Source organism: Rhinoderma darwinii, chromosome 12, assembly GCF_050947455.1.
Source record: "Rhinoderma darwinii isolate aRhiDar2 chromosome 12, aRhiDar2.hap1, whole genome shotgun sequence".
NCBI classification, from domain to species: Eukaryota; Metazoa; Chordata; class Amphibia; order Anura; family Rhinodermatidae; genus Rhinoderma; species Rhinoderma darwinii.
In genome coordinates this window covers 954557-982542 of record NC_134698.1, presented here as the reverse complement: position 1 = coordinate 982542, position 27986 = coordinate 954557, and the positions used below count along the sequence as shown (strand labels likewise).

General features: G+C 51.9%; 1 protein-coding gene across 1 annotated transcript; it reads left to right on the top strand.

Annotated features, from left to right (window-relative positions):
- Positions 1–27: 27 nt before the first annotated feature.
- Positions 28–27979, top strand: INTS3 (integrator complex subunit 3). Its single transcript, XM_075843284.1, is given in 8 exon segments — positions 28–666; positions 15642–15725; positions 16654–16737; positions 22214–22327; positions 22410–22448; positions 22450–22495; positions 22743–22809; positions 27338–27979. Coding segments are annotated over 8 exon segments (669 nt in total). The 5' UTR covers positions 28–597; the 3' UTR covers positions 27504–27979.
- Positions 27980–27986: the final 7 nt, after the last annotated feature.

Genomic DNA, 27986 nt, shown 5'->3' with positions numbered 1-27986 from the left:
TGCCGTCAATCATGTGTCTCTGCGGTTTGTGATTGGACAGCTGCCCGGGAGAAGGCGGGAGTTTCCGGCGGCTGAATGTTGGTTTCGGGATGGCTTCCTGTGTGTACTAGAAGCGGGGGTGAGATCTCCCGGTACCGGCTATAAGCGGGGGGCGCACAGTGAACCCCTACTACCTGCACCTGGAGCCCCGAATATTTCCTCTACGCAGCACAGTATCACGCCCGCTGTCCACGCCCTATCCCACAGCAGCACATAGCTGTAGAGCACCCTATATACGTAGCCTGGGGTACCCCATCCTTTACTTACCCCTTACAACAGAGCCTGGGGTACCCCACCCTTCTCATAGCCTGACATTAGAACCTGGGGTACCCCACCCTTTTCATAGCCCCCCTATACAGCTTGGGGTACCCCATTATTTATGTAACTCCCCAAACCCTGTCTGAAGTACTCTTTATTTAGCCCCCCTAAACTGAGTGGGGACCCCTTGATACAGACACTACCCCTTTATGGGCCCCTCATTGCGTTGAGGGCCCCCTCATTCCTAGCACAGCCCCCTGATTTATAGCCAAGAGATCGGTATCACCCCCGCCCCCCAAAATGGAGCAGAAATCCAAAAGCAAGCTGCTGATCTCCACCAGTCTGGACGCCAAAGATGAGCTGGAGGAGGTAACGTGTCACGGGGAAGGGGGAGCGGCGCCCTCACTGATCAGCGGCGCCCTCACTGATCAGCGGCGCCCTCACTGATCAGCGGCGCTCTAGTCGCGTGTCTCCGGTCGTTATAATCACTGCTGTTCCTGGGGCGATGCTTTTTGCCGCTGATGTGTCATTCTGAACGTGTTCTGTAGGATTCATTCCTGGGCGCCGCTTGTCTCCGCTTCACTATTTGCTGTGACACCGCTGACGCAACGGCCGCACTACTGTGGGAGAGATCGCGGCACGTCATACCGGGTGTGGGGGTTCACAGGGTCTCCATGGAATACACCGGTGTGGGCAGAAGAGCTGACGCTTTTTATCTGGGGGTGGTCAGCGGTCATCCCTCTGCCTCGTACACGCTGCTCCTCTATATACTCCAGACGTGACGCGTACACGAGGACTAAAATCCATTGTTTAGTTTAGGACCCTGATGCTTTGCCTGGAGCACTGCCCCCCCGCTGTGTGGAAGGGAAGTTACTGGGCACAGTTGGCACGCGCATCATGGGCACCTTCTGCTGATCTCCTCATTGCTTGGCCACTAAAATATTTATTTTGTGGGAGACTTAACTACAGTATCCCCTAAATAGGAGCAGCGCCTGCCACCCCCTGCTGCCACCTCACACTTAATCTGGGAAGAGTTGAAAATTAGGCCTAGATGTGGGCTGTACGGGCTGTCATTGCCGGGGCTCCCCCTGTGGGCTGTCATTGCCGGGGCTCCCCCTGTGGGCTGTCATTGCCGGGGCTCCCCCTGTGGGCTGTCATTGCCGGGGCTCCCCCTGTGGGCTGTCATTGCCGGGGCTCCCCCTGTGGGCTGTCATTGCCGGGTTTTACCATGAGCTGTCATTGCTGGGGGTCCCAGGTGGGCTGTCCTTGTTGGGTTTTACCATGGACTGTCATTGTGGGGGTCCGCCTTGGGCTTTCAGAATGTGTGCACTTGCCTGCCGCTCGTGTAACCCACAGACTACAGCGGGGACCACTCTGCAGCGGTTCTGGTAAATATAGGGGGTCCCTCCATTAAATTTCCATTCCCTATTGATGGGACATATAAATTGACCAATGCGCAACCCCAACGTCTCAGCACCCACCACCCTGACTTATCAAGCAGCAATGATAACCCCCAACATTCAGCATCTCTGGCAGCGCAGTTGCCATGGTGACGAGTTACCCGTCTATGATTGGCCGCGCTGGAGAAGGAGCGTGTTAATTATCCAGGAAAGTGACACATAACAACCAATTATATCATCGTCTAATAACGAGAGCCGTAGATCAGCCGCCGCTCAAACCTCCAGAACCGCTGATCCCGCCGCGAGCTGATACTTCCAGGCCGGGGGAGGTGAAAAGATGGAGGCCGGGGGAGTAACCAGCGATGGGGGGGGGGGAGTACGGTTATGTGGATCAATAAGTCTGTGGGAAGGGGAGAACAAGACTGGCATTGAGAGGACGTGCCACCCACGTAATGTGCCACGAGGCATAGAGTCCTGTAATTACCCGTCACCTGAAGCCCCCGGGGGTCCGTGCCGCAGTCATAGCACCTGTCGGGGGAGGGGGAGTGTTTGCTGAGCGCCGGCTCATTCATATAATAACGGGGTGTGATTCAGTATGTGACTAATGTAGTGCTGACGTGCCATAGGTTAGTATAGGGTTTATAACTAGTCTGCAGACGGCGCCCCCATGAGGCCAGGGCTGTACCGTGTAGGATGATGCAGAGCCATCTCACATTCTTGTGAGGTACATTCCCAAACTTAGTGCCGCCGCCAAATGAAAATGGACGTAATGTACATTGCAGGTGGAGACATTATATGAGGAGCTGCGTGGCGTGGGCTGAGGAGCGGTATAGTACGTGGATCGGTATAGTACGTGGATCGGTATAGTACGTGGATCGGTATAGTACGTGGATCAGTATAGAGGGGGGCGGTATAGTACGTGGATCGGTATAGAGGGGGCGGTATAGTACGTGGATCAGTATAGAGGGGGGCGGTATAGTACGTGGATCAGTATAGAGGGGGGGGTATTATACGTCGATCAGTATAGAGGGGGGCGGTATAGTACGTGGATCAGTATAGAGGGGGGCGGTATAGTACGTGGATCAGTATAGAGGGGGCGGTATAGTACGTGGATCAGTATAGAGGGGGCGGTATAGTACGTCGATCAGTATAGAGGGGGCGGTATAGTACGTCGATCAGTATAGAGGTGGCGGTATAGTACGTGGATCAGTATAGAGGGGGGCGGTATAGTACGTGGATCAGTATAGAGGGGGCGGTATAGTACGTGGATCAGTATAGAGGGGGCGGTATAGTACGTGGATCAGTATAGAGTGGGCGGTATAGTACGTCGATCAGTATTGAGGGGGCGGTATAGTACGTGGATCAGTATAGAGGGGGCGGTATAGTACGTGGATCAGTATAGAGGGAGGCGGTATAGTACATGGAGCGGCATAGAGGGGGCGGTATAGTACATGGATCGGTATACAGGGAGCAGTATAGTACGTGGATCAGTATAGAGGGAGGCGGTATAGTACGTGGATCGGTATAGAGGGGGGCGGTATAGTACGTGGATCAGTATAGAGTGGGCGGTATAGTACGTCGATCAGTATTGAGGAGGCGGTATAGTACGTGGATCAGTATAGAGGGTGCGGTATAGTACGTGGATCAGTATAGAGTGGGCGGTATAGTACGTCGATCAGTATTGAGGGGGCGGTATAGTACGTGGATCAGTATAGAGGGAGGCGGTATAGTACGTGGATCAGTATAGAGGGAGGCGGTATAGTACATGGAGCGGCATAGAGGGGGCGGTATAGTACATGGATCGGTATACAGGGAGCAGTATAGTACGTGGATCAGTATAGAGGGAGGCGGTATAGTACGTGGATCGGTATAGAGGGGGGCGGTATAGTACGTGGATCGGTATAGAGGGGGGCGGTATAGTACGTGGATCGGTATAGAGTGGGCGGTCTAGTACGTCGATCAGTATTGAGGAGGCGGTATAGTACGTGGATCAGTATAGAGGGGGCGGTATAGTACGTGGATCAGTATAGAGTGGGCGGTATAGTACGTGGATCAGTATAGAGGGAGGCGGTATAGTACGTGGATCAGTATAGAGTGGGCGGTATAGTACGTCGATCAGTATTGAGGAGGCGGTATAGTACGTGGATCAGTATAGAGGGTGCGGTATAGTACGTGGATCAGTATAGAGTGGGCGGTATAGTACGTCGATCAGTATTGAGGGGGCGGTATAGTACGTGGATCAGTATAGAGGGAGGCGGTATAGTACGTGGATCAGTATAGAGGGAGGCGGTATAGTACATGGAGCGGCATAGAGGGGGCGGTATAGTACATGGATCGGTATACAGGGAGCGGTATAGTACGTGGATCAGTATAGAGGGAGGCGGTATAGTACGTGGATCGGTATAGAGGGGGGCGGTATAGTACGTGGATCGGTATAGAGGGGGGCGGTATAGTACGTGGATCGGTATAGAGTGGGCGGTCTAGTACGTCGATCAGTATTGAGGAGGCGGTATAGTACGTGGATCAGTATAGAGGGGGCGGTATAGTACGTGGATCAGTATAGAGTGGGCGGTATAGTACGTGGATCAGTATAGAGGGAGGCGGTATAGTACGTGGATCAGTATAGAGTGGGCGGTATAGTACGTCGATCAGTATTGAGGGGGCGGTATAGTACGTGGATCAGTATAGAGGGGGCGGTATAGTACGTGGATCAGTATAGAGGGAGGCGGTATAGTACATGGGGCGATATAGAGGGGGGCGGTATAGTACATGGAGCGGCATAGAGGGGGCGGTATAGTACAGGGAGCGGTATAGTACGTGGGGCGGTATAGTACGTGGGGCGGTATAGAGGGGGGCGGTATAGTACGTGGATCGGTATAGAGGGGAGGGCGGTTTAGTACGTGGATCGGCATAGAGGGGGCGGTATAGTACGTGGAGCGGCATAGAGGGGGGCGGTATAGTACGTGGAGCGGCATAGAGGGGGGCGGTATAGTACGTGGAGCGGTACAGAGGGGGGCGGTATAGTACATGAAGCGGTACAGAGGGGGTTGGCTGTGCCCTCTGTTTTCCTGCAAAGCCTGGCAGACGTTGGGGGGTACATGACAGCGCCCCCTGCAGAGATTACCTATAATTCTACAGTACAGAACTGACCTTGGGCAGTCCTCTACTGTGGTATTATGGATCAGTACTGTGGTATTATGGGTCAGTACTGTGGTATTATATGGTATTATAGGTCAGTACTGTGGTATTATGGGTCAGTACTGTGGTATTATATGGTATGGGTCAGTACTGTGGTATTATGGATCAGTACTGTAGTATTATATGGTATTATGGGTCAGTACTGTGGTATTATATGGTATTATAGGTTAGTCCTGTACTTTAGTAGTATATGGTATTATAGGTCAGTTCTATACTGTAGTATTATTGTACAATCCTGTACTGTAGTATTCTATGGGATTATGGGTCAGTTCTGTAGTATTATATGGTATTATGGGTCAGTATTGTAGTATTATATGGTATTATGGGTCAGTATTGTAGTATTATATAGTATTATGGGTCAGAACTGTAGTATTATATGGTATTATGGGTCAGAACTGTAGTATTATTTGGTGTTATAGGTCAGTACTGTAGTATTATATGCTATTTTAGGTCAGTACTGTGGTATTATTTGGTATTATAGGTCAGTACTGTAGTATTTGGTGTTATAGGTCAGTACTGTAGTATTATATGGAATTATGGGTCAGTACTGTAGTATTATATGGTATTATGGATCAGTACTGTAGTATTATATGGTATTATGGGTCAGTACTGTGGTATTATATGGTATTATGGGTCAGTACTGTAGTATTATATGGTATTCTTCATCAGTACTGTAGTATTATATGGTATTATGGGTCAGTACTGTAGTATTATATGGTATTATGGGTCAGTACTGTAGTATTATATGGTATTATGGGTCAGTACTGTAGTATTATATGGTATTATGGGTCAGTACTGTAGTATTATATGGTATTCTTCATCAGTACTGTAGTATTATATGGAATTATGGGTCAGTACTGTAGTATTATATGGTATTCTGGGTCAGTACTGTAGTATTATATGGCATTATGGGGCAGTCATGTACTGTAGTATTATGGGTTAGTACTGTAGTATTATATGTGATTATGGGTCAGTACTGTAGTATTATAGCGTATTATGGGTCAGCACCTTAGTATTATATTGTATTATGGTTCAGTACTGTAGTATTATATCGTATTATGGGTCAGTACTGTAGTATTATATGGTATTATGGGTCAGTACTGTAGTATTATATGGTATTATGGTTCAGTACTGTAGTATTATATGGTATTATGGGTCAGTACTGTAGTATTATATCGTATTATGGGTCACACTGTACTGTAATATCATATTCTATGGGTCAGTACTGAAGTATAAATTGGTATTATGGGACAGTACTGTAGTATTATAGGTATGGGTCAGTACTGTAGAGTTATATGGTATTAAAGGTCACTCCTGTTCTGTAGTATTATGGTATTGTAGGTCAGTCCCTTAATGTAGTATTATATGGTATTATGGGTCAGTACTGTGGTATTATATGATACTATGGGTCAGTCCTGTACTGTAGTATTATAGGTCAGTAGTATTTGTTATTATAGGACAGTACTGTGGTATTATGGGTCAGTCGTAGTATTCTATGGTATTATGGGTCAGCACTGTACTGTAGTATTATATGGGATTATGGGTCAGTACTGTAATATTATATGGTATTATAGGTCAGTAGTATTATAAGTCAGTACTGTAGTATTATATGGTATTATAGGTCATTACTGTGGTATTATAGGTCATTACTGTAGTATTATGTGTCAGTACTGTGGTATTATAGGGCAGTACTGTGGTATATGGTATTATGGGTCAGTACTGTGGTATTATGGGTCAGTACTGTAGTATTATATGGTGTTATAGGTCAGTACTGTAGTATTATAGGTTAGTCCTGTACTTTAGTAGTATATGGTATTATAGCTCAGTACTGTAGTATTATATGGTATTATAGCTCAGTTCTATACTGTAGTATTATTGGTCAATCCTGTACTGTAGTATTCTATGGGATTATGGGTCAGTACTGTAGTATTATATGGTATTATGGGTCAGTGCTGTGGTATTATAGGTCAGTACTGTGGTATTATATGGTATTATGGGTCAGTGCTGTGGTATTATAGGTCAGTACTGTGGTATTATATGGTATTATAGGTCAGTACTGTGGTATTATAGGTCAGTACTGTGGTATTATAGGTCAGTACTGTGGTATTATGGATCAGTACTGTAGTATTATGGGTCAGTGCTGTGGTATTATAGGTCAGTACTGTGGTATTATATGGTATTATGGGTCAGTGCTGTGGTATTATAGGTCAGTACTGTGGTATTATATGGTATTATAGGTCAGTACTGTGGTATTATATGGTATTATGGGTCAGTACTGTGGTATTATGGGTCAGTACTGTAGTATTCTATGGTAGTATGGGTCAGTACTGTAGTATTATATGGTATTATGGGTCAGTATTGTAGTATTATGGGTCAGTACTGTAGTATTATATGGTATTATGGGTCAGTACCGTAGTATTATATGGTATTATAGGTCAGTACTGTGGTATTATTTTGTATTTATAGGTCACTACTGTGGTATTATTTTGTATTATAGGTCAGTACTGTAGTATTATAGGTCAGTACTGTAGTATTATAAGTCAGTACTGTAGTATTATATGGTGTTATAGGTCAGTTCTGTGGTATTATAGGTCAGTACTGTGGTATTATGGATCAGTACTGTGGTATTATGGGTCAGTACTGTGGTATTATATGGTATTATAGGTCTGTACTGTAGTATTATATGGTATTATAGGTCAGTACTGTAGTATTATATGGTATAGGTCAGTACTGTAGTATTATATGGTATTATGGATCAGTACTGTAGTGTTATATGGTGTTATAGGTCAGTACTGTAGTATTATGGGTCAGTACTGTAGTATTATATGGGATTATGGGTCAGTACTGTGGTATTATGGGTCAGTACTGTAGTATTATATGGGATTATGGGTCAGTACTGTGGTATTATGGGTCAGTACTGTGGTATTATGGGTCAGTACTGTGGTATTATGGGTCAGTACTGTAGTATTATGGGTCAGTACTGTAGTATTATATGGGATTATGAGTCAGTACTGTGGTATTATGGGTCAGTACTGTAGTATTATATGGTATTATGGGTCAGTACTGTAGTATTATATTGTATTATGGGTCAGTACTGTAGTATTATATGGTATGGGTCAGTACCGTAGTATTATATGGTATTATAGTACAGTACCGTAGTATTATAAGGTATTATGGGTCAGTACTGTAGTATTATATGGTATTATGGGTCAGTACTGTAGTATTATATTGTATTATGTGTCAGTACTGTAGTATTATAAGGGTCAGTACTGTAGTATTATGGGTCAGTACTGTAGTATTATATGGTATTATGGGTCAGTACTGTAGTATTATATGGTATTATGGGTTAGTCCTGTAGTATTATATGGTATGGGTTAGTGCTGTAGTATTATAAGGTATTATGGGTCAGTACTGTAGTATTATATGGTATGGGTTAGTCCTGTAGTATTATAAGGTATTATGGGTCAGTACTGTAGTATTATATGGTGGTATGGGTTAGTCCTGTAGTATTATATGGTATTATCGGTGAGTACTGTGGTATTATATGGTATTATGGGTCAGTACTGTAGTATTTGGTATTATGGGTCAGTACTGTAGTGTTATATGGTATTATGGGTTAGTCCTGTAGTATTATATGGTATTATGGGTTAGTCCTGTAGTATTATATGGTATTATCGGTCAATACTGTGGTATTATATGGTATTATGGGTCAGTACTGTAGTATTTGGTATTATGGGTCAGTACTGTAGTATTATATGGTATTATGGGTTAGTCCTGTAGTATTATATGGTATGGGTTAGTCCTGTAGTATTATATGGTATTATCGGTCAATACTGTGGTATTATATGGTATTATGGGTCAGTACTGTAGTATTTGGTATTATGGGTCAGTACTGTAGTATTATATGGTATTATGGGTCAGTACTGTAGTATTATATGGTATTATGGGTCAGTACTGTAGTATTATATGGTATTATGGGTCAGTACTGTAGTATTATATGGTATTATGGGTCAGTACTGTAGTATTATATGGTATTATCGGTCAGTACTGTAGTATTATATGGTATTATGGGTCAGTACTGTAGTATTATATGGTATTATGGGTCAGTACTGTAGTATTATATGGTATTATGGGTCAGTACTGTAGTATTATATGGTATTATGGGTCAGTACTGTAGTATTATATGGTATGGGTTAGTCCTGTAGTATTATATGGTATTATGGGTCAGTACTGTAGTATTATATGGTATTATGGGTCAGTACTGTAGTATTATATGGTATGGGTTAGTACTGTAGTATTATATGGTATTATGGGTCAGTACTGTAGTATTATATGGTATTATGGGTCAGTACTGTAGTATTATAAGGTATTATGGGTCAGTACTGTAGTATTATATGGTATTATGGGTCAGTACTGTAGTATTATATGGTATTATGGGTCAGTACTGTAGTATTATATGGTATTATGGGTCAGAACTGTAGTATTATATGGTATTATGGGTCAGTACTGTAGTATTATATGGTATTATGGGTCAGTACTGTAGTATTATATGGTATTATGGGTTAGTCCTGTAGTATTATATGGTATTATGGGTTAGTCCTGTAGTATTATATGGTATGGGTTAGTCCTGTAGTATTATATGGTATTATGGGTTAGTCCTGTAGTATTATATGGTATGGGTTAGTCCTGTAGTATTATATGGTATTATGGGTTAGTCCTGTAGTCTTATATGGTATGGGTTAGTCCTGTAGTATCATATGGTATTATGGGTCAGTACTGTAGTATTTGGTATTATGGGTCAGTACTGTAGTATTATATGGTATTATGGGTTAGTCCTGTAGTATTATATGGTATTATGGGTTAGTCCTGTAGTATTATATGGTATTATGGGTTAGTCCTGTAGTATTATATGGTATGGGTTAGTCCTGTAGTATTATATGGTATTATGGGTTAGTCCTGTAGTAGTATTTGGTATTATGGGTCAGTACTGTAGTATTATATGGTATTATGGGTCAGTACTGTAGTATTATATGGTATGGGTCAGTACTGTAGTATTATATGGTATGGGTCAGTACTGTAGTATTATATGGTATGGGTTAGTCCTGTAGAATTATATGGTATGGGTTAGTCCTGTAGTATTATATGGTATAGGTTAGTCCTGTAGTATTATATGGTATAGGTTAGTCCTGTAGTATTATATGGTATTATGGGTTAGTCCTGTAGTATTATTTGGTATTATCGGTGTACAGTGGCCTGTTCAGTAGTGAGGGGGTTAACCACTGACATCTGCGGGGGCCCTCATACATCATCAGTGAGTCTCTTTGTGCGGCGGCTCGGGGGCCCGGAGGACCGGTTCGTCTTCAGAGTTGGATTGAGCTGATGTAAGGTTCGCCATGCAGGACGCGCTCTCCAGAAGACGCTGTTCTCCGGCAGATAATGAGGGGCTTTGATGCAGTAACCCAGTTTTCTGTAACCCCTTCATCGTTGGCAGCGAGGTATTGAGGAGACGCCGCCGTCTCCTCCGGTTTCGCTCATTAGTGGCGGTGATGGTAATTAGTAACGCGCGGTGGATTAGTAGTCGCAGAGGTGATTTGATTTTGCAGTGACGGGGACGTTTCATCAGGGGATGAGCTCAGGGGTTACATCAGCCCCCCGCATACCCCCACAGTGACTGTATAATACTCCACATATAAGAGATAACCAGGTCAGGCCGAGGGTACCAATTCATGACCCGGTGGTGACGCCACATCTGCTTGCGCCCGCTCAACCTCCGAGAGAGGTCATATGACTCTTCTGGACTCCTCGAAATGACCCAAAGGGAGCTCAAATGCTGATCAGCCGAGTGGAGGGGGTGGTACCAGAGGGGGCCCGGACTGTTCTGCAGGACAGCTGGCGTGGTTGTCACTTCCCTTCCCCCACACACCTCTGTAGAAGACCCTATTGGCCCTGCGCCAGATTTACATGTGAATTCTGCCTGCACCTCTGTATGTGCTACCTGGGCATGTCACGGGGCCCGGTAATGCTTGTGGCCCCTATCTTCTGGGCTCAGTGTGGGGGTCCTGTGGATGGTATCTTCTGGGGTCAGTTTGGGGGTCCTGTGGATGGTATCTTCTGGGGTCAGTTTGGGGGTCCTGTGGATGGTATCTTCTGGGGTCAGTGTGGGGGTCCTGTGGATGGTATCTACTGGGGGTCAGTGTGGGAGTCCTGTAGATAGTATCTTCTGGGGGTCAGTGTGGGGGTCCTGTGGATGCTATCTTCTGGGGGTCAGTGTGGGAGTCCTGTGGATAGTATCTTCTGGGGGTCAGTGTGGGGGTCCTGTGGATGGTATCTTCTGGGGTCAGTGTGGGGGTCCTGTGGATGGTATCTTCTGGGGTCAGTGTGGGGGTCCTGTGGATGGTATCTTCTGGGGGTCAGTGTGGGGGTCCTGTGGATGGTATCTTCTGGGGTCAGTGTGGGGGTCCTGTGGATGGTATCTTCTGGGGGTCAGTATAGGTGTCCTGTGGATGGTATTTTCTGGGGGTCAGTGTGTGGGGTCCTGTGGATGCTATCTTCTGGGGGTCAGTGTGGGGGTCCTGTGGATGCTATCTTCTGGGGGTCAGTGTGGGGGTCCTGTGGATGCTAGCTTCTGGGGGTCAGTGTGGGGGTCCTGTGGATGCTAGCTTCTGGGGGTCAGTGTGGGGGTCCTGTGGATGGTCTCTTCTGGGGGTCAGTGTGGGGGTCCTGTGGATGGTCTCTTCTGGGGGTCAGTGTGGGGGTCCTGTGGATGCTATCTTCTGGGGGTCAGTGTGGGGGTCCTGTGGATGCTATCTTCTGGGGGTCAGTGTGGGGGTCCTGTGGATGCTATCTTCTGGGGCAGTGTGGGGGTCCTGTGGATGCTATCTTCTGGGGGGCAGTGTGGGGGTCCTGTGGATGCTATCTTCTGGGGGGCAGTGTGGGGGTCCTGTGGATGCTATCTTCTGGGGGTTATTGTGGGGGTCCTGTGGATGGTATCTTCTGGGGGTCGGTGTGGTGGTCCTGTGGATGCTATCTTCTGGGGGTCCTTTGAATGCGATCTTCTGGGGGTCAGTGTGGGGGTCCAGTGGATGCGATCTTCTGGGGGTCCTGTGGATGGTATCTTCTGGGGGGTAGTGTGGGGGTCCTGTGGATGGTATCTTCTGGGGGGCAGTGTGGGGGTCCTGTGGATGCTATCTTCTGGGGGTCAGTGTGGGGGTCCTGTGGATGCTATCTTCTGGGGGTCAGTGTGGGGGTCCTGTGGATGCTATCTACTGGGGGTCAGTGTGGGGGTCCTGTGGATGCTATCTACTGGGGGTCAGTGTGGGGGTCCTGTGGATGGTATCTACTGGGGGTCAGTGTGGGAGTCCTGTGGATAGTATCTTCTGGGGGTCCTGTGGATGGTATCTTCTGGGGGGCAGTGTGGGGGTCCTGTGGATGGTATCTTCTGGGGGGCAGTGTGGGGGTCCTGTGGATGCTATCTTCTGGGGGTCAGTGTGGGGGTCCTGTGGATGCTATCTTCTGGGGGTCAGTGTGGGGGTCCTGTGGATGCTATCTACTGGGGGTCAGTGTGGGGGTCCTGTGGATGCTATCTACTGGGGGTCAGTGTGGGGGTCCTGTGGATGCTATCTACTTGGGGTCAGTGTGGGGGTCCTGTGGATGGTATCTACTGGGGGTCAGTGTGGGAGTCCTGTGGATAGTATCTTCTGGGGGTCAGTGTGGGGGTCCTGTGGATGCTATCTACTGGGGGTCAGTGTGGGAGTCCTGTGGATAGTATCTTCTGGGGGTCCTGTGGATGGTATCTTCTGGGGGGCAGTGTGGGGGTCCTGTGGATGGTATCTTCTGGGGGGCAGTGTGGGGGTCCTGTGGATGCTATCTTCTGGGGGGCAGTGTGGGGGTCCTGTGGATGCTATCTTCTGGGGGGCAGTGTGGGGGTCCTGTGGATGCTATCTTCTGGGGGTCAGTGTGGGGGTCCTGTGGATGCTATCTACTGGGGGTCAGTGTGGGGGTCCTGTGGATGCTATCTACTGGGGGTCAGTGTGGGGGTCCTGTGGATGCTATCAACTGGGGGTCAGTGTGGGGGTCCTGTGGATGCTATCTACTGGGGGTCAGTGTGGGGGTCCTGTGGATGGTATCTACTGGGGGTCAGTGTGGGAGTCCTGTGGATAGTATCTTCTGGGGGTCCTGTGGATGGTATCTTCTGGGGGGCAGTGTGGGGGTCCTGTGGATGGTATCTTCTGGGGGGCAGTGTGGGGGTCCTGTGGATGCTATCTTCTGGGGGTCAGTGTGGGGGTCCTGTGGATGCTATCTTCTGGGGGTCAGTGTGGGGGTCCTGTGGATGCTATCTACTGGGGGTCAGTGTGGGGGTCCTGTGGATGCTATCTACTGGGGGTCAGTGTGGGGGTCCTGTGGATGGTATCTACTGGGGGTCAGTGTGGGAGTCCTGTGGATAGTATCTTGTGGGGGTCCTGTGGATGCTATCTTCTGGGGGTCAGTGTGGGGGTCCTGTGGATGCTATCTTCTGGGGGTCAGTGTGGGGGTCCTGTGGATGCTATCTTCTGGGGGTCAGTGTGGGGGTTCTGTGGATGCTATCTTCTGGGGGTCAGTGTGGGAGTCCTGTGGATAGTATCTTCTGGGGGTCAGTGTGGGGGTCCTGTGGATGGTATCTTCTGGGGTCAGTGTGGGGGTCCTGTGGATGCTATCTTCTGGGGGTCAGTGTGGGGGTCCTGTGGATGGTATCTTCTGGGGTCAGTGTGGGGGTCCTGTGGATGGTATCTTCTGGGGGTCAGTGTGGGGGTCCTGTGGATGGTATCTTCTGGGGTCAGTGTGGGGGTCCTGTGGATGGTATCTTCTGGGGGTCAGTATAGGTGTCCTGTTGATGGTATTTTCTGGGGGTCAGTGTGTGGGGTCCTGTGGATGCTATCTTCTGGGGGTCAGTGTGGGGGTCCTGTGGATGCTAGCTTCTGGGGGTCAGTGTGGGGGTCCTGTGGATGGTCTCTTCTGGGGGTCAGTGTGGGGGTCCTGTGAATGGTCTCTTCTGGGGGTCAGTGTGGGGGTCCTGTGGATGCTATCTTCTGGGGGTCAGTGTGGGGGTCCTGTGGATGCTATCTTCTGGGGGCAGTGTGGGGGTCCTGTGGATGCTATCTTCTGGGGGGCAGTGTGGGGGTCCTGTGGATGCTATCTTCTGGGGGTTATTGTGGGGGTCCTGTGGATGCTATCTTCTGGGGGTCAGTGTGGGGGTCCTGTGGATGCTATCTTCTGGGGGTCAGTGTGGGGGTCCTGTGGATGCTATCTACTGGGGGTCAGTGTGGGGGTCCTGTGGATGCTATCTTCTGGGGGTTGGTGTGGGGGTCCTGTGGATGCTATCTTCTGGGGGTCGGTGTGGGGGTCCTGTGGATGCTATCTTCTGGGGGTCAGTGTGGGGGTCCTGTGGATGCGATCTTCTGGGGGTCAGTGTGGGGGTCCTGTGGATGGTATCTTCTGGGGGGCAGTGTGGGGGTCCTGTGGATGGTATCTTCTGGGGGGCAGTGTGGGGGTCCTGTGGATGGTATCTTCTGGGGGTCAGTGTGGGGGTCCTGTGGATGCTATCTTCTGGGGGGCAGTGTGGGGGTCCTGTGGATGGTCTCTTCTGGGGGTCAGTGTGGGGGTCCTGTGAATGGTCTCTTCTGGGGGTCAGTGTGGGGGTCCTGTGGATGCTATCTTCTGGGGGTCAGTGTGGGGGTCCTGTGGATGCTATCTTCTGGGGGTCCTGTGGATGGTATATTCTGGGGGTCAGTGTGGGGGTCCTGTGGATCGTATCTTCTGGGGGTTAGTGTGGGGGTCCTGTGGATGGTATCTTCTGGGCGTCAGTGTGGGGGTCCTGTGGATGGTATATTCTGGGGGTCAGTGTGGGGGTCCTGTGGATCGTATCTTCTGTGGGTCAGTGTGGGGGTCCTGTGGATGGTATCTTCTGGGCGTCAGTGTGGGGGTCCTGTGGATGGTATCTTCTGGGGGTCAGTATGGGGGACCTGTGGATGTTATCTTCTGGCTCTGTATAGGTAAAGGTGGGATCCCCTGTGATCTCCGGGCGTGCCCCTGGATACCGGAGGTGTCAGCAGCCGGGGGACACGAGGAGTTAATGTTTTGTCACATGCTGCGGCGTCCTCGGCTGTGACCTGATTCTCTCCTGCGCTCGTGTCGCTGACAGTGAAATCGAAAACGCAAACCGTCTGTGCGCATAATGTGTCTGTATAATGGCGCAACCGGCAGGAGAACGCGATCACCGCACCCCTCCCCCGCCGTCTCCAAAACCAAGTGCCCGCCTATAACCCCCTGTATCCCCGCTTATCTGCACCCCGATGTATGAGCTCAATATTATCCCCAGTATCTGTACCCCAATATATGAGCTGAATATTATCCCCAATATCTGCACCCCAATATATGAGCTGAATATTATCCTGAATATCCACACACTGATGTATGAGCTGAATATCCTCCCCAATATCTGCACCCCAATATATGAGCTGAATATTATCCTGAATATCTGCACCCCGATGTATGAGCTGAATATCTGCACCCCGATGTATGAGCTGAATATCTGCACCCCGATGTATGAGCTGAATATTATCCCCAATATCTGCACCCCAATATGAGCTGAATATTTTGCTGACTTCAATTAACCCCCGACACCCCAGTATAACTGCCCCCCATTTTGTCCTGTATATTTGCCCCCGTTTATTTCCCGCACCCCTCACGTCTGTTTCTTCTGTATTTCAGAGGCTGGACCGCTGCGTTGCGCTCGTCTCCTCCATGATAAATGGCGTTTCGGAGCGGGAGGCCAATGACGCGCTCAACGCTTACGTAAGTTCTTCTGGACCCAAATGTTCGGCTGTTACTTTATTCTGGGTGTTTAATGGGTTAAGAAACGTCTCCAGTCCCCCCCGAAGATCAGTGATTGAGGGGATCCCCATTACAAAGCGAGGAGAAGCGGACTGTCGGGATGAGTGACCTCGAGTGCATAAACCCCCCCCCCCCGTGTGACTGGCCCTTTAAGAGCATTCTACATGACGACTATAGATAATTCCCCCTTCCCCCACTCTCCTCACATCCAGTATGTGGCGCCCCCTGTCCTTGAGCTTGTGTGGGATCCCAGTAGATTATCATCTGTACGCGGGGGCCGTGTTTCCTCTGAGATGTATTTCTGATTTGGCCGCTTATCTCTTCCACGCTTAGTCCTGGGCTTAAAGGGGGTTTCCAGTTTTCTGATAGTTTCTTTCTAAACATCCTTTGTATTTTTCAAGACCTCTGCTTGCTGGCTGAAAACCCTTCCTGACTTAATTCTTTACACAGACAATCCTCTGCGAGATGACCAGTTTGTTACAATGTATCAGTCTGGATCGTTTACCTGACGGGATTGTGCAGACTGGATACATTGTAACGTATCCTCAGCTGTGAGAAGGATTCGGTCATTGATCATGGAAACGGTTTATTACAAAGTTGTAGAACTTTTCATTGCACAAAGATGAAGATTTATTTCCATAAAGCTGGAAAATCCCTCCGATCCACGTGATCCCGCGTGTAGACGGGACGGCGGCCGCGGTCACGGTGCTCGTAGTCTCTATATACTGCAGACACGTGTACATCCTGGATCTGTGACCGGGGACATGATACTTACGCCAGGCTCTGCCCCAGTGAACGCTTATCTCTATGCCGCTGCTCCTCGGGTACGGGAGTGTGGAGGTCATCCTGCTGATTGTTTCCTTTATTCTGTGTTTTCTGCTTATTCCAGGTCTGCAAAGGAGCCAGTCAGCATGAAGACGTGTGCCTGGGACTGTTCACCCTGGTGCTGTCAGAGCCGGCGCAGGCACAGAAGGTAGGCGGCAACCATGAAGATGATGGGGGTTATTAGTCTATAGCTGGGGCAGATGATGGGGGTTATTAGTCTATAGCTGGGGCAGATGATGGGGGTTATTAGTCTATAGCTGGGGCAGATGATGGGGGTTATTAGTCTGTAGCTGGAGCAGATGATGGGGGTTATTAGTCTGTAGCTGGAGCAGATGATGGGGGTTATTAGTCTATAGCTGGAGCAGATGATGGGGGTTATTCGTCTATAGCTGGGGCAGATGATGGGGGTTATTAGTCTATAGCTGGAGCAGATGATGGGGGTTATTAGTCTATAGCTGGGGCAGATGATGGGGGTTATTAGTCTGTAGCTGGGGAAGATGATGGGGGTTATTAGTCTATAGCTGGGGCAGATGATGGGGGTTATTAGTCTATAGCTGGAGCAGATGATGGGGGTTATTAGTCTATAGCTGGAGCAGATGATGGGGGTTATTAGTCTGTAGCTGGGGCAGATGATGGGGGTTATTAGTCTATAGCTGGGGCAGATGATGGGGGTTATTAGTCTGTAGCTGGGGCAGATGATGGGGGTTATTAGTCTATAGCTGGAGCAGATGATGGGGGTTATTAGTCTGTAGCTGGGGCAGATGATGGGGGTTATTGGTCTATATAGCTGGGGCAGATGATGGGGGTTATTAGTCTATAGCTGGAGCAGATGATGGGGGTTATTAGTCTATAGCTGGGGCAGATGATGGGGGTTATTAGTCTATAGCTGGGGCAGATGATGGGGGTTATTAGTCTATAGCTGGGGCAGATGATGGGGGTTATTAGTCTATAGCTGGAGCAGATGATGGGGGTTATTAGTCTATAGCTGGAGCAGATGATGGGGGTTATTAGTCTATAGCTGGAGCAGATGATGGGGGTTATTAGTCTGTAGCTGGGGCAGATGATGGGGGTTATTAGTCTATAGCTGGGGCAGATGATGGGGGTTATTAGTCTGTAGCTGAAGCAGATGATGGGGGTTATTACTCTGTAGCTGGAGCAGATGATGGGGGTTATTAGTCTATAGCTGGGGCAGATGATGGGGGTTATTAGTCTGTAGCTGGAGCAGATGATGGGGGTTATTAGTCTATAGCTGGGGCAGATGATGGGGGTTATTAGTCTGTAGCTGAAGCAGATGATGGGGGTTATTAGTCTATAGCTGGAGCAGATGATGGGGGTTATTAGTCTATAGCTGGAGCAGATGATGGGGGTTATTAGTCTATAGCTGGGGCAGATGATGGGGGTTATTAGTCTATAGCTGGAGCAGATGATGGGGGTTATTGGTCTATAGCTGGAGCAGATGATGGGGGTTATTGGTCTATAGCTGGAGCAGATGATGGGGGTTATTGGTCTGTAGCTGAAGCAGATGATGGGGGTTATTAGTCTGTAGCTGGGGCAGATGATGGGGGTTATTAGTCTATAGCTGGGGCAGATGATGGGGGTTATTAGTCTATAGCTGGAGCAGATGATGGGGGTTATTGGTCTATATAGCTGGGGCAGATGATGGGGGTTATTAGTCTGTAGCTGGGGCAGATGATGGGGGTTATTAGTCTATAGCTGGGGCAGATGATGGGGGTTATTAGTCTATAGCTGGAGCAGATGATGGGGGTTATTAGTCTATAGCTGGAGCAGATGATGGGGGTTATTAGTCTATAGCTGGAGCAGATGATGGGGGTTATTAGTCTATAGCTGGAGCAGATGATGGGGGTTATTGGTCTATAGCTGGAGCAGATGATGGGGGTTATTAGTCTATAGCTGGAGCAGATGATGGGGGTTATTAGTCTATAGCTGGAGCAGATGATGGGGGTTATTAGTCTGTAGCTGGAGCAGATGATGGGGGTTATTAGTCTATAGCTGGAGCAGATGATGGGGGTTATTAGTCTGTAGCTGGAGCAGATGATGGGGGTTATTAGTCTATAGCTGGAGCAGATGATGGGGGTTATTAGTCTATAGCTGGGGCAGATGATGGGGGTTATTGGTCTATATAGCTGGGGCAGATGATGGGGGTTATTAGTCTGTAGCTGGAGCAGATGATGGGGGTTATTAGTCTATAGCTGGGGCAGATGATGGGGGTTATTGGTCTATATAGCTGGGGCAGATGATGGGGGTTATTAGTCTATAGCTGGGGCAGATGATGGGGGTTATTAGTCTGTAGCTGGGGCAGATGATGGGGGTTATTAGTCTATAGCTGGAGCAGATGATGGGGGTTATTAGTCTGTAGCTGGAGCAGATGATGGGGGTTATTAGTCTGTAGCTGGAGCAGATGATGGGGGTTATTAGTCTATAGCTGGAGCAGATGATGGGGGTTATTAGTCTATAGCTGGAGCAGATGATGGGGGTTATTAGTCTGTAGCTGGAGCAGATGATGGGGGTTATTAGTCTGTAGCTGGAGCAGATGATGGGGGTTATTAGTCTATAGCTGGAGCAGATGATGGGGGTTATTAGTCTATAGCTGGGGCAGATGATGGGGGTTATTGGTCTATATAGCTGGAGCAGATGATGGGGGTTATTAGTCTATAGCTGGGGCAGATGATGGGGGTTATTAGTCTATAGCTGGGGCAGATGATGGGGTTATTAGTCTATAGCTGGGGCAGATGATGGGGGTTATTAGTCTATAGCTGGAGCAGATGATGGGGGTTATTAGTCTATAGCTGGGGCAGATGATGGGGGTTATTGGTCTATAGCTGGAGCAGATGATGGGGGTTATTAGTCTATAGCTGGGGCAGATGATGGGGGTTATTAGTCTATAGCTGGAGCAGATGATGGGGGTTATTAGTCTATAGCTGGGGCAGATGATGGGGGTTCCTGCACATATTGTGGGCCTCTGTATCGCACATCTGGTGTAACCCCTTCCCTCCTGTCCGCTCCCTCCTGTGCTGTGACATTCCGTGTGGCGGCCGGGGAGTCGTCCTATTTCGGGAAACTTTAAGCAAACACATTCACCCTGGGAGAGGGCGCGACCTCTGGCAACGCTTTGTTTTCGTTCTCTGCTGTTGGCATACTTCTGGGTAATTATAATTAAGGACGAGAGGAAGAAAAATCCCGGAAACCTGGAGCGCTGAGATCATTGTACAGATGTAGAGCGTCAGCTCTTGTGACCAGCGCTGTGACACTCACCTGTGGTGAAGAGGAATGAGAGCACTGAGGGGGATCTCCGGAGAGACCATGACCTTCCCGCTGCTGAGAGACCGTGTCCTGATGTGTGGAGGGAACGGGCAAGGCCCCCAGCAGCACAGAGTATATCAGGAGAGAGCGTGGCCTGCCCGCTGCTGATGAGGACGGGGCGGCAAGTGACCGTGTCCTGATGTGTGGAGGGAACGGGCAAGGCCCCCAGCAGCACAGAGTATATCAGCAGAGCGCATGACCTGCCCGCTGCTGATGAGGACGGGGCGGCAAGTGACCGTGTCCTGATGTGTGGAGGGAACGGGCAAGGCCCCCAGCAGCACAGAGTATATCAGCAGAGCGCATGACCTGCCCGCTGCTGATGAGGCCGGGGCGGCAAGTGACCGTGTCCTGATGTGTGGAGGGAGGTGACAGGCTGAGAGTCACATAGTGGAAGGAGCAAGGGCCCCAGCAGCACAGAGTATGACAGGACTGGAGAGGAGTGTGCTGATCATGTGGGACACTTAGGGTTACGTAGTGGAAGGAGCAGGGTTCCCAGCAGCACAGAGTATTTCAGGGGACGAGGTTACGAACTTGTTACTAAAGATCTGTCTGTCTCGGACCCCCCTCCCATCGATCTTGAGAATTTATGGGGGCTCCGAAGTGTAGACGGGGCGGTGAGGCACCTGTGATGGATATTTGGGATGAGGCCCGGGATTTATGGGCGATCTGCTGCGGTCTCCTCCATCCGCCCGGTCTGTAATCTCCCATATTAGGTGGTCCCCGCTGGACGACCCCCCTAATCCCAGGACGAGGGGTCTGACCCTGGTGTAATGACGCCCCTCAGTACGGCACTGCCCCCAGTTACTCATTAGCCGCCCGGCCGCCCCTCCTGACCCGTTCATCGCCCGTCCACCATTAGTCCGGGATCCAGAATACATTTCCCCTTGTATCGTTCTGCTCCAGGCAGGCGGAGTCTGGCCGGTGTCTGGCGGGCTCATCCGTCCGGTGCCATTATCCGGGGTTCCGGGAGATCTTTTCAAGTAGATAATTACTTTCTCGGGACGCCCAAGTCTCCTCAATGATTGGAAGGTGAGGGGTCCGGAGCTGCTAATGAACCCTGAGCTGATAATCTGGCGGCCCCCTCCCCTCCCCAGTTACTTGGATTTCTTGCGGATCCTCCTGTCATTAATTATGGCTCTGTTCTCCGTCAGTTCAGCAGAGTTCGGGCTGAGCGCTACGTCTGGGGGGTTCACAGCAGGGAGCCCCCTATTTCCGCAGAAACCTCATGAGTTGTGTCCTTGTGTGAAGCTTCTCCGGCTCTTCACCAGCCTATCATGTAGGGTTACACCTGTCCCACCCCACTCTTTCCTGCTGCTTGTCTGTGTGTCAGTCTTCACTGTGTTTGTGGCATTCTATTCATGAAGCTACTGCTGACCATCACTGGGTTTATATACTGGATCCGTCTCCGTCGCTCCAACGTCCTGCGGGATTTCCCAGATCATGAGTAGAATGCCGGAACTGCAGTGAAGACTGACACAGGGCAGAGCAGGAGGTGGTGGAAAGCTGTGAGAGGAGACAGGCAATTAGTGGCTGCCATGCTGTGGGGGTACAGGCCGCCCCGGTCGCCTTTCTCTGTGGGTGTCAATCATGGGGATCCTCGATCAGGAGGTGGTGGGGGCGATCGCAGCCGCTCTCTCGTCTCCTGGTACTTTCTCATTAGTTCTTTTCCTCCCTGACGAGGCTTTTGATGCGCACCTCCGGCTCTGCTACACGACGTTCTGCTCCGGATAATTAGATTTGCCACTTTGATGCCGGGATGACTCTGAGCCCGGGCGGGAGGTGTCACCCGCGTCTAACACCCGCTCCCCGTATTAACCTGTGCAGCACCCCTCCCCCGCCTCGGGTTTGTTTCTATGCGTCGCCCTCACGGCAGATGTGACGGAATCGCTGATGATCGCGGCAAAACACGTGGAAAAGCGTTCACAAGACTCCGCATCATACGGGGGAGGGGCAGCGCACCCGCACCTCCTGTGCTATTCGCCAAGTATGTTGCCCCCTTCTCCTGGGCAGTTTGGGGGGTTTTCAGGTCTGGATACAGACGGGCGCAGTCATCGCAGTGGGGGGTCCCTTCTGCCAGTCTGATGGGCACTAAGTGGTTTGGGGGGTACATTTAATGGGCTCATTTGCACCCAACTGTTCAGCTTTGATCCTGGGGGGGGGGGTTACATATTTGGAATAAATGCTGCGGCTGTTACGTCTGTGAGGTTTGGTGGGGTTGATATTAGTGCCCCCCCCCCCCTATACTGGGGGCCGTGTCCCCGCTCTCCTCTGATGACTCTCACCCTTCTGTCTGCCCCCTGTAGTGTTACCGGGACCTGGCGCTCGTCAGCCGCGATGGAATGAACATCGTCCTCAACAAAATCAACCAGCTCCTAATGGAGAAGTACCTGAAGCTGCAGGACACGTGCCGGACACAGGTAGGGGGTGCCGGGGGTCTCAGACACACGAGCCCGCCATCACCCGCCCCTCCTCACCCGCATTACCCATGTCTTGTTTCAGCTGGCGTGGTTGGTGAGGGAGCTGGTGAAGAGCGGAGTTTCTGGGCGCTGATGGCGTGTGCATGACCTTCATGAAGCAGATCGCCGGTGAGTTTACAGCCAGGCGGAGTAATGGGAGGGATGCAGTACCTGGGCATATACCAGTATGGGGGAGGGGATGTATAACCTCTGAGGATCCCGTGAGAGCTGCTCACGCCCGTGACTCTGGACACACGGCGGGAAGCTGCCGGATCGGGTCACGTGAGCGCTGCGGAGGCGACTGTGCCGGGTAATTACTGTAATGACATTTCTTCTCTTATGTCTCCTCACACCCGTCACTGCGTGCCCACCCCAGGGGGCGACATATCTGCTAAGAATATCTGGCTGGCTGAGAGTGTCCTGGATATTCTGATGGATCAGAGGTAAGTGACCCCCTCCCCCACCCATTAACTCCTATTATCAGACGGACTGAGATCCTTTATGGGCTCCGGAGGCTTCGGACAGGTTTGGAATGAATATATCACCCGCCAAACCCCAGAAGTTCCCCTCTAATCCGGGCCCTCAGGCAGCGTGCGGGCCCAGTGCAACCTCTAATACACCCCCACCCCACTTCTGCCTCTGGACCCGCTCTCCTGCATCTCAACCACCGCCCTCCCCCTCCCCACAATATAATAAGTTGCACCCAGTCCTGTTGGCAGCATTTCTGGACAGTATTGGACCCCTTTAAAGGCTCTGAGAGAACTCGCTGATCATGGGGGTCCTTATGATACCCACAAATAAACCGCGCAGGTAAGAGCCGCGCTTCCGTGATTAGCAGAGACGCCAAGAATTTCTGACCTTGGATAGTCTCGGTGTGATGGACCCTCTCCTCCTCTCTCCTCCTCTCCCCTCCCCTCCCCTCCTCTCCCCTCCCCTCCCCTCCTCTCCCCTCCCCTCCCCTCCTCTCCCCTCCTCTCCCCTCCTCTTCTCCCCTCCTCTTCTCCCCTCCTCTTCTCCCCTCCTCTTCTCCCCTCCTCCTCTCCCCTCCTCCTCTCCCCTCCTCCTCTCCCCTCCTCCTCTCCCCTCCTCCTCTCCCCTCCTCCTCTCCCCTCCTCCTCTCCCCTCCTCCTCTCCCCTCCTCCTCTCCCCTCCTCCTCCTCCCCTCCTCCTCTCCCCTCCTCCTCTCCTCCTCGTCTCCTCCCGTCTCCTCTCCTCCCGTCTCCTCTCCTCCCGTCTCCTTCTCCTCCCGTCTCCTTCTCCTCCCGTCTCCTCTCCTCCCGTCTCCCTCTCCTCCCGTCTCCCTCTCCTCCCGTCTCCCTCTCCTCCCGTCTCCCTCTCCTCCCGTCTCCCTCTCCTCCCGTCTCCCTCTCCTCCCGTCTCCCTCTCCTCCCGTCTCCCTCTCCTCCCGTCTCCCTCTCCTCCCGTCTCCCTCTCCTCCCGTCTCCCTCTCCTCCCGTCTCCCTCTCCTCCCGTCTCCCTCTCCTCCCGTCTCCCTCTCCTCCCGTCTCCCTCTCCTCCCGTCTCCCTCTCCTCCCGTCTCCCTCTCCTCCCGTCTCCCTCTCCTCCCGTCTCCCTCTCCTCCCGTCTCCCTCTCCTCCCGTCTCCCTCTCCTCCCGTCTCCCTCTCCTCCCGTCTCCCTCTCCTCCCGTCTCCCTCTCCTCCCGTCTCCCTCTCCTCCCGTCTCCCTCTCCTCCCGTCTCCCTCTCCTCCCGTCTCCCTCTCCTCCCGTCTCCCTCTCCTCCCGTCTCCCTCTCCTCCCGTCTCCCTCTCCTCCCGTCTCCCTCTCCTCCCGTCTCCCTCTCCTCCCGTCTCCCTCTCCTCCCGTCTCCCTCTCCTCCCGTCTCCCTCTCCTCCCGTCTCCCTCTCCTCCCGTCTCCCTCTCCTCCCGTCTCCCTCTCCTCCCGTCTCCCTCTCCTCCCGTCTCCCTCTCCTCCCGTCTCCCTCTCCTCCCGTCTCCCTCTCCTCCCGTCTCCCTCTCCTCCCGTCTCCCTCTCCTCCCGTCTCCCTCTCCTCCCGTCTCCCTCTCCTCCCGTCTCCCTCTCCTCCCGTCTCCCTCTCCTCCCGTCTCCCTCTCCTCCCGTCTCCCTCTCCTCCCGTCTCCCTCTCCTCCCGTCTCCCTCTCCTCCCGTCTCCCTCTCCTCCCGTCTCCCTCTCCTCCCGTCTCCCTCTCCTCCCGTCTCCCCCTCCTCCCGTCTCCCCCTCCTCCCGTCTCCCCCTCCTCCCGTCTCCCCCTCCTCCCGTCTCCCCCTCCTCCCGTCTCCCCCTCCTCCCGTCTCCCCCTCCTCCCGTCTCCCCCTCCTCCCGTCTCCCCCTCCTCCCGTCTCCCCCTCCTCCCGTCTCCCCCTCCTCCCGTCTCCCCCTCCTCCCGTCTCCCCCTCCTCCCGTCTCCCCTCCTCCCGTCTCCCCCTCCTCCGTCTCCCCTCCTCCCGTCTCCCCCTCCTCCCGTCTCCCCTCCTCCCGTCTCCCCCTCCTCCCGTCTCCCCCTCCTCCCGTCTCCCCCTCCTCCCGTCTCCCCCTCCTCCCGTCTCCCCCTCCTCCCGTCTCCCCCTCCTCCCGTCTCCCCCTCCTCCCGTCTCCCCCTCCTCCCGTCTCCCCTCCTCCCGTCTCCCCCTCCTCCCGTCTCCCCCTCCTCCCGTCTCCCCCTCCTCCCGTCTCCCCCTCCTCCCGTCCTCCCCTCCTCCCGTCCTCCCCCTCCTCCCTCCTCCCCGTCCTCCCCCTCCTCCCCGTCCTCCCCCTCCTCCCGTCCTCCCCCTCCTCCCGTCCTCCCCCTCCTCCCGTCCTCCCCCTCCTCCCGTCCTCGTCCTCCCCCTCCTCCCGTCCTCCCCCTCCTCCCGTCCTCCCCCTCCTCCCGTCCTCCCCCTCCTCCCGTCCTCCCCCTCCTCCCGTCCTCCCCCTCCTCCCGTCCTCCTCCCGTCCTCCCGTCCTCCCCCTCCTCCCGTCCTCCCCCTCCTCCCGTCCTCCCCCTCCTCCCGTCCTCCCCCTCCTCCCGTCCTCCCCCTCCTCCCGTCCTCCCCCTCCTCCCGTCCTCCCCCTCCTCCCGTCCTCCCCCTCCTCCCGTCCTCCCCCTCCTCCCGTCCTCCCCCTCCTCCCGTCCTCCCCCTCCTCCCGTCCTCCCCACTGCACGGGGGGGTTGTCTGAGGACGAGCAGATGTCTCTAATATCCGCCGGACATCTGTCTGTCTCTTACTTTTACGCTCCGAGCAATCCGCAAACTGTTTACCGGCAGTTCCAAAAAATCATTTGGCGGAGACTTTAAATCTTCGGCAGGCGCTGTTTGGGGGAGCCTGTATCTGTAGCGGTTTATGATGTCCTGTATAGTCTGAATGAGACCTCATCATCATGACCGTCCCTGTGCAGAATACATACTGCCGTAAACAGCCATGTAGGTGCTGACGGCTGCTGCTGGGAATCCTGCGGGGTTAATATGAGGGGGGAGGGGGTCCGGGAGAGTTTCCCATCATGCACTTCCCTAACCTGAGCCTTGCTGGAGGGGGCACCTGTGTGCGGCGATTTGCTGTCAGCAGCCCGGCCTCAGACATACATCACTGGAGACCAGACGCAGCACAGAAACGAATGGCCCGCGTGTCGCCGCTGATTAACCAGCCTAAAAAGGGAAAGAGCTGCGATCTGCTGGGATCAGGCCTCCGACCCAATCACACGTCATCTGTGAAAGAAACGCGCTCCACGCCAGGCCCCGCGCACGCATCACACTGTACACGGACTATTAGAACCTGCCAGGAATGTAAATCTGGATCTCTGCTTAGAGTAACAGCCCCGTAACAACGCTGTGTCAGTCTCCACTGTAGTTCTGGCATTTTATTTGTGCACCAGGCAGCTTAGGATGATCATTGCTGTAGTGGGAGGGCACGGTGTATGGAGGGGAGCGCGGCTATGTCTAATCTGTGGGGGCAGCTCCTCAATCTCAGACATACTGACGGTGATCCAGCCTCCCGGGGGAGCGTTGTGCTCTGCGTCAATCTGGCGCTAATTGCACTTTATTAGGAAAGTCTGACGTTCCACAAATGTTCCCCTGCTCGCCGCGTGTTTCCACTAGACGCAGCGGGGGCGGGGGACGACCGGTGGAATATATCGGAGGACATTATACATGGCGTCTGTTCCACACTTCTTGGGGCTCATCAGTGCAGGTAAAGCCTCGAGGCAGAGACAATCAGCTCATCCGGCTGTGGAGCAACCGCGTTTTGGCCAATACCGAGTATTCGGGCGCGTTTAGCGCAGTTCCGCTTTTTATGATTGGTAATATCCGCCCAGTACTTGCGCGGATATCAACATGCATTTAAAAACGGCCGTGATTTACGCCGGCTACGGTATTCTGCCGGATTACAGCCACACCTCGGCCGGACGGCTGCGACCTGTGCCCCTTACACCGCACAGTAGACGTAGGGGCGAACAGTACAAGGTGTCAAACAGGTCAGTTTCACCCCTCCCGCTCTCATCAGTGCTGGATCGGGTCGTACGTTTCACCCCTCCCGCTCTCATCAGTGCGGGATCGGCTCGTCTGTTTCACCCTTCCCGCTCTCATCAGTGCTGGATCGGGTCGTACGTTTCACCCCTCCCGCTCTCATCAGTGCGGGATCGGCTCGTCTGTTTCACCCCTCTCGCTCTCATCAGTGCTGGATCGGCTCGTCTGTTTCACCCTTCCCGCTCTCATCAGTGCTGGATCGGCTCGTTTGTTTCACCCCTCCCGCTCTCATCAGTGCGGGATCGGCTCGTCTGTTTCACCCCTCTCGCTCTCATCAGTGCTGGATCGGCTCGTCTGTTTCACCCTTCCCGCTCTCATCAGTGCTGGATCGGCTCGTCAGGCGTCCTGGCTGATATATCCAGATGAAGCGGCGCTGCCTGATACACGTTTATATTCTGACACGTACCCCCTATAGACCCTCATTAGTCGCGCCACATACGACTGATCTCTTACGTTGTGCTGACCGTTGTCTCCGTCACTTTGTCTTCCAGGGAGTGGGTGATGAAGAGCAGCATCCTCATCGCCATGTCCGTCTACACCTACCTGCGGCTGATCGTCGACCACCACGGCACCCCCCAACTCCTGGTGCTGAGGCAGAAAGAGGTGGACTTCTGTACCATGCTGCTGAGAGAACGGGTAATGGAACGTCACTTGTAACGCCTCCTACTGCAGGAGGGGGGCGCCCCGCCACACCTGAATCATCACATGACCCCCCCCCCTGCGTTCACAGCAATCACCCTCAAAGGCGATACCTCCGAATATAGGCACAAAAATCCATAGTGAATGTAATCCGCCAAGTGTTAAATATTCTACTGTCTATTGGAATTATGGCCAGGACTACAACTCCCATCGTGGTTGGACTCAGATTCATGATTCTGCCATATACAATACCCCCTGTCTGTGTGCCCCATTATTCAGGCCCAGCCGTCTTATGTGGTCTGCAGGGGAAACCCTGACATCCATGGCCAGATCTATAAGGGCGGCCATATTTGTTGTCACCCAGCTTTCCCAGAAACGGATATGAGAGAGAAATGTCTGGAAAGATTGTTTAACAACCGGAGGACGATGCAGGGGCGACTTACTGTGGTGGGAAACGTCATAATCTGAATGTGACCAGCCGGGTGGTGACGTCTGCCGCTA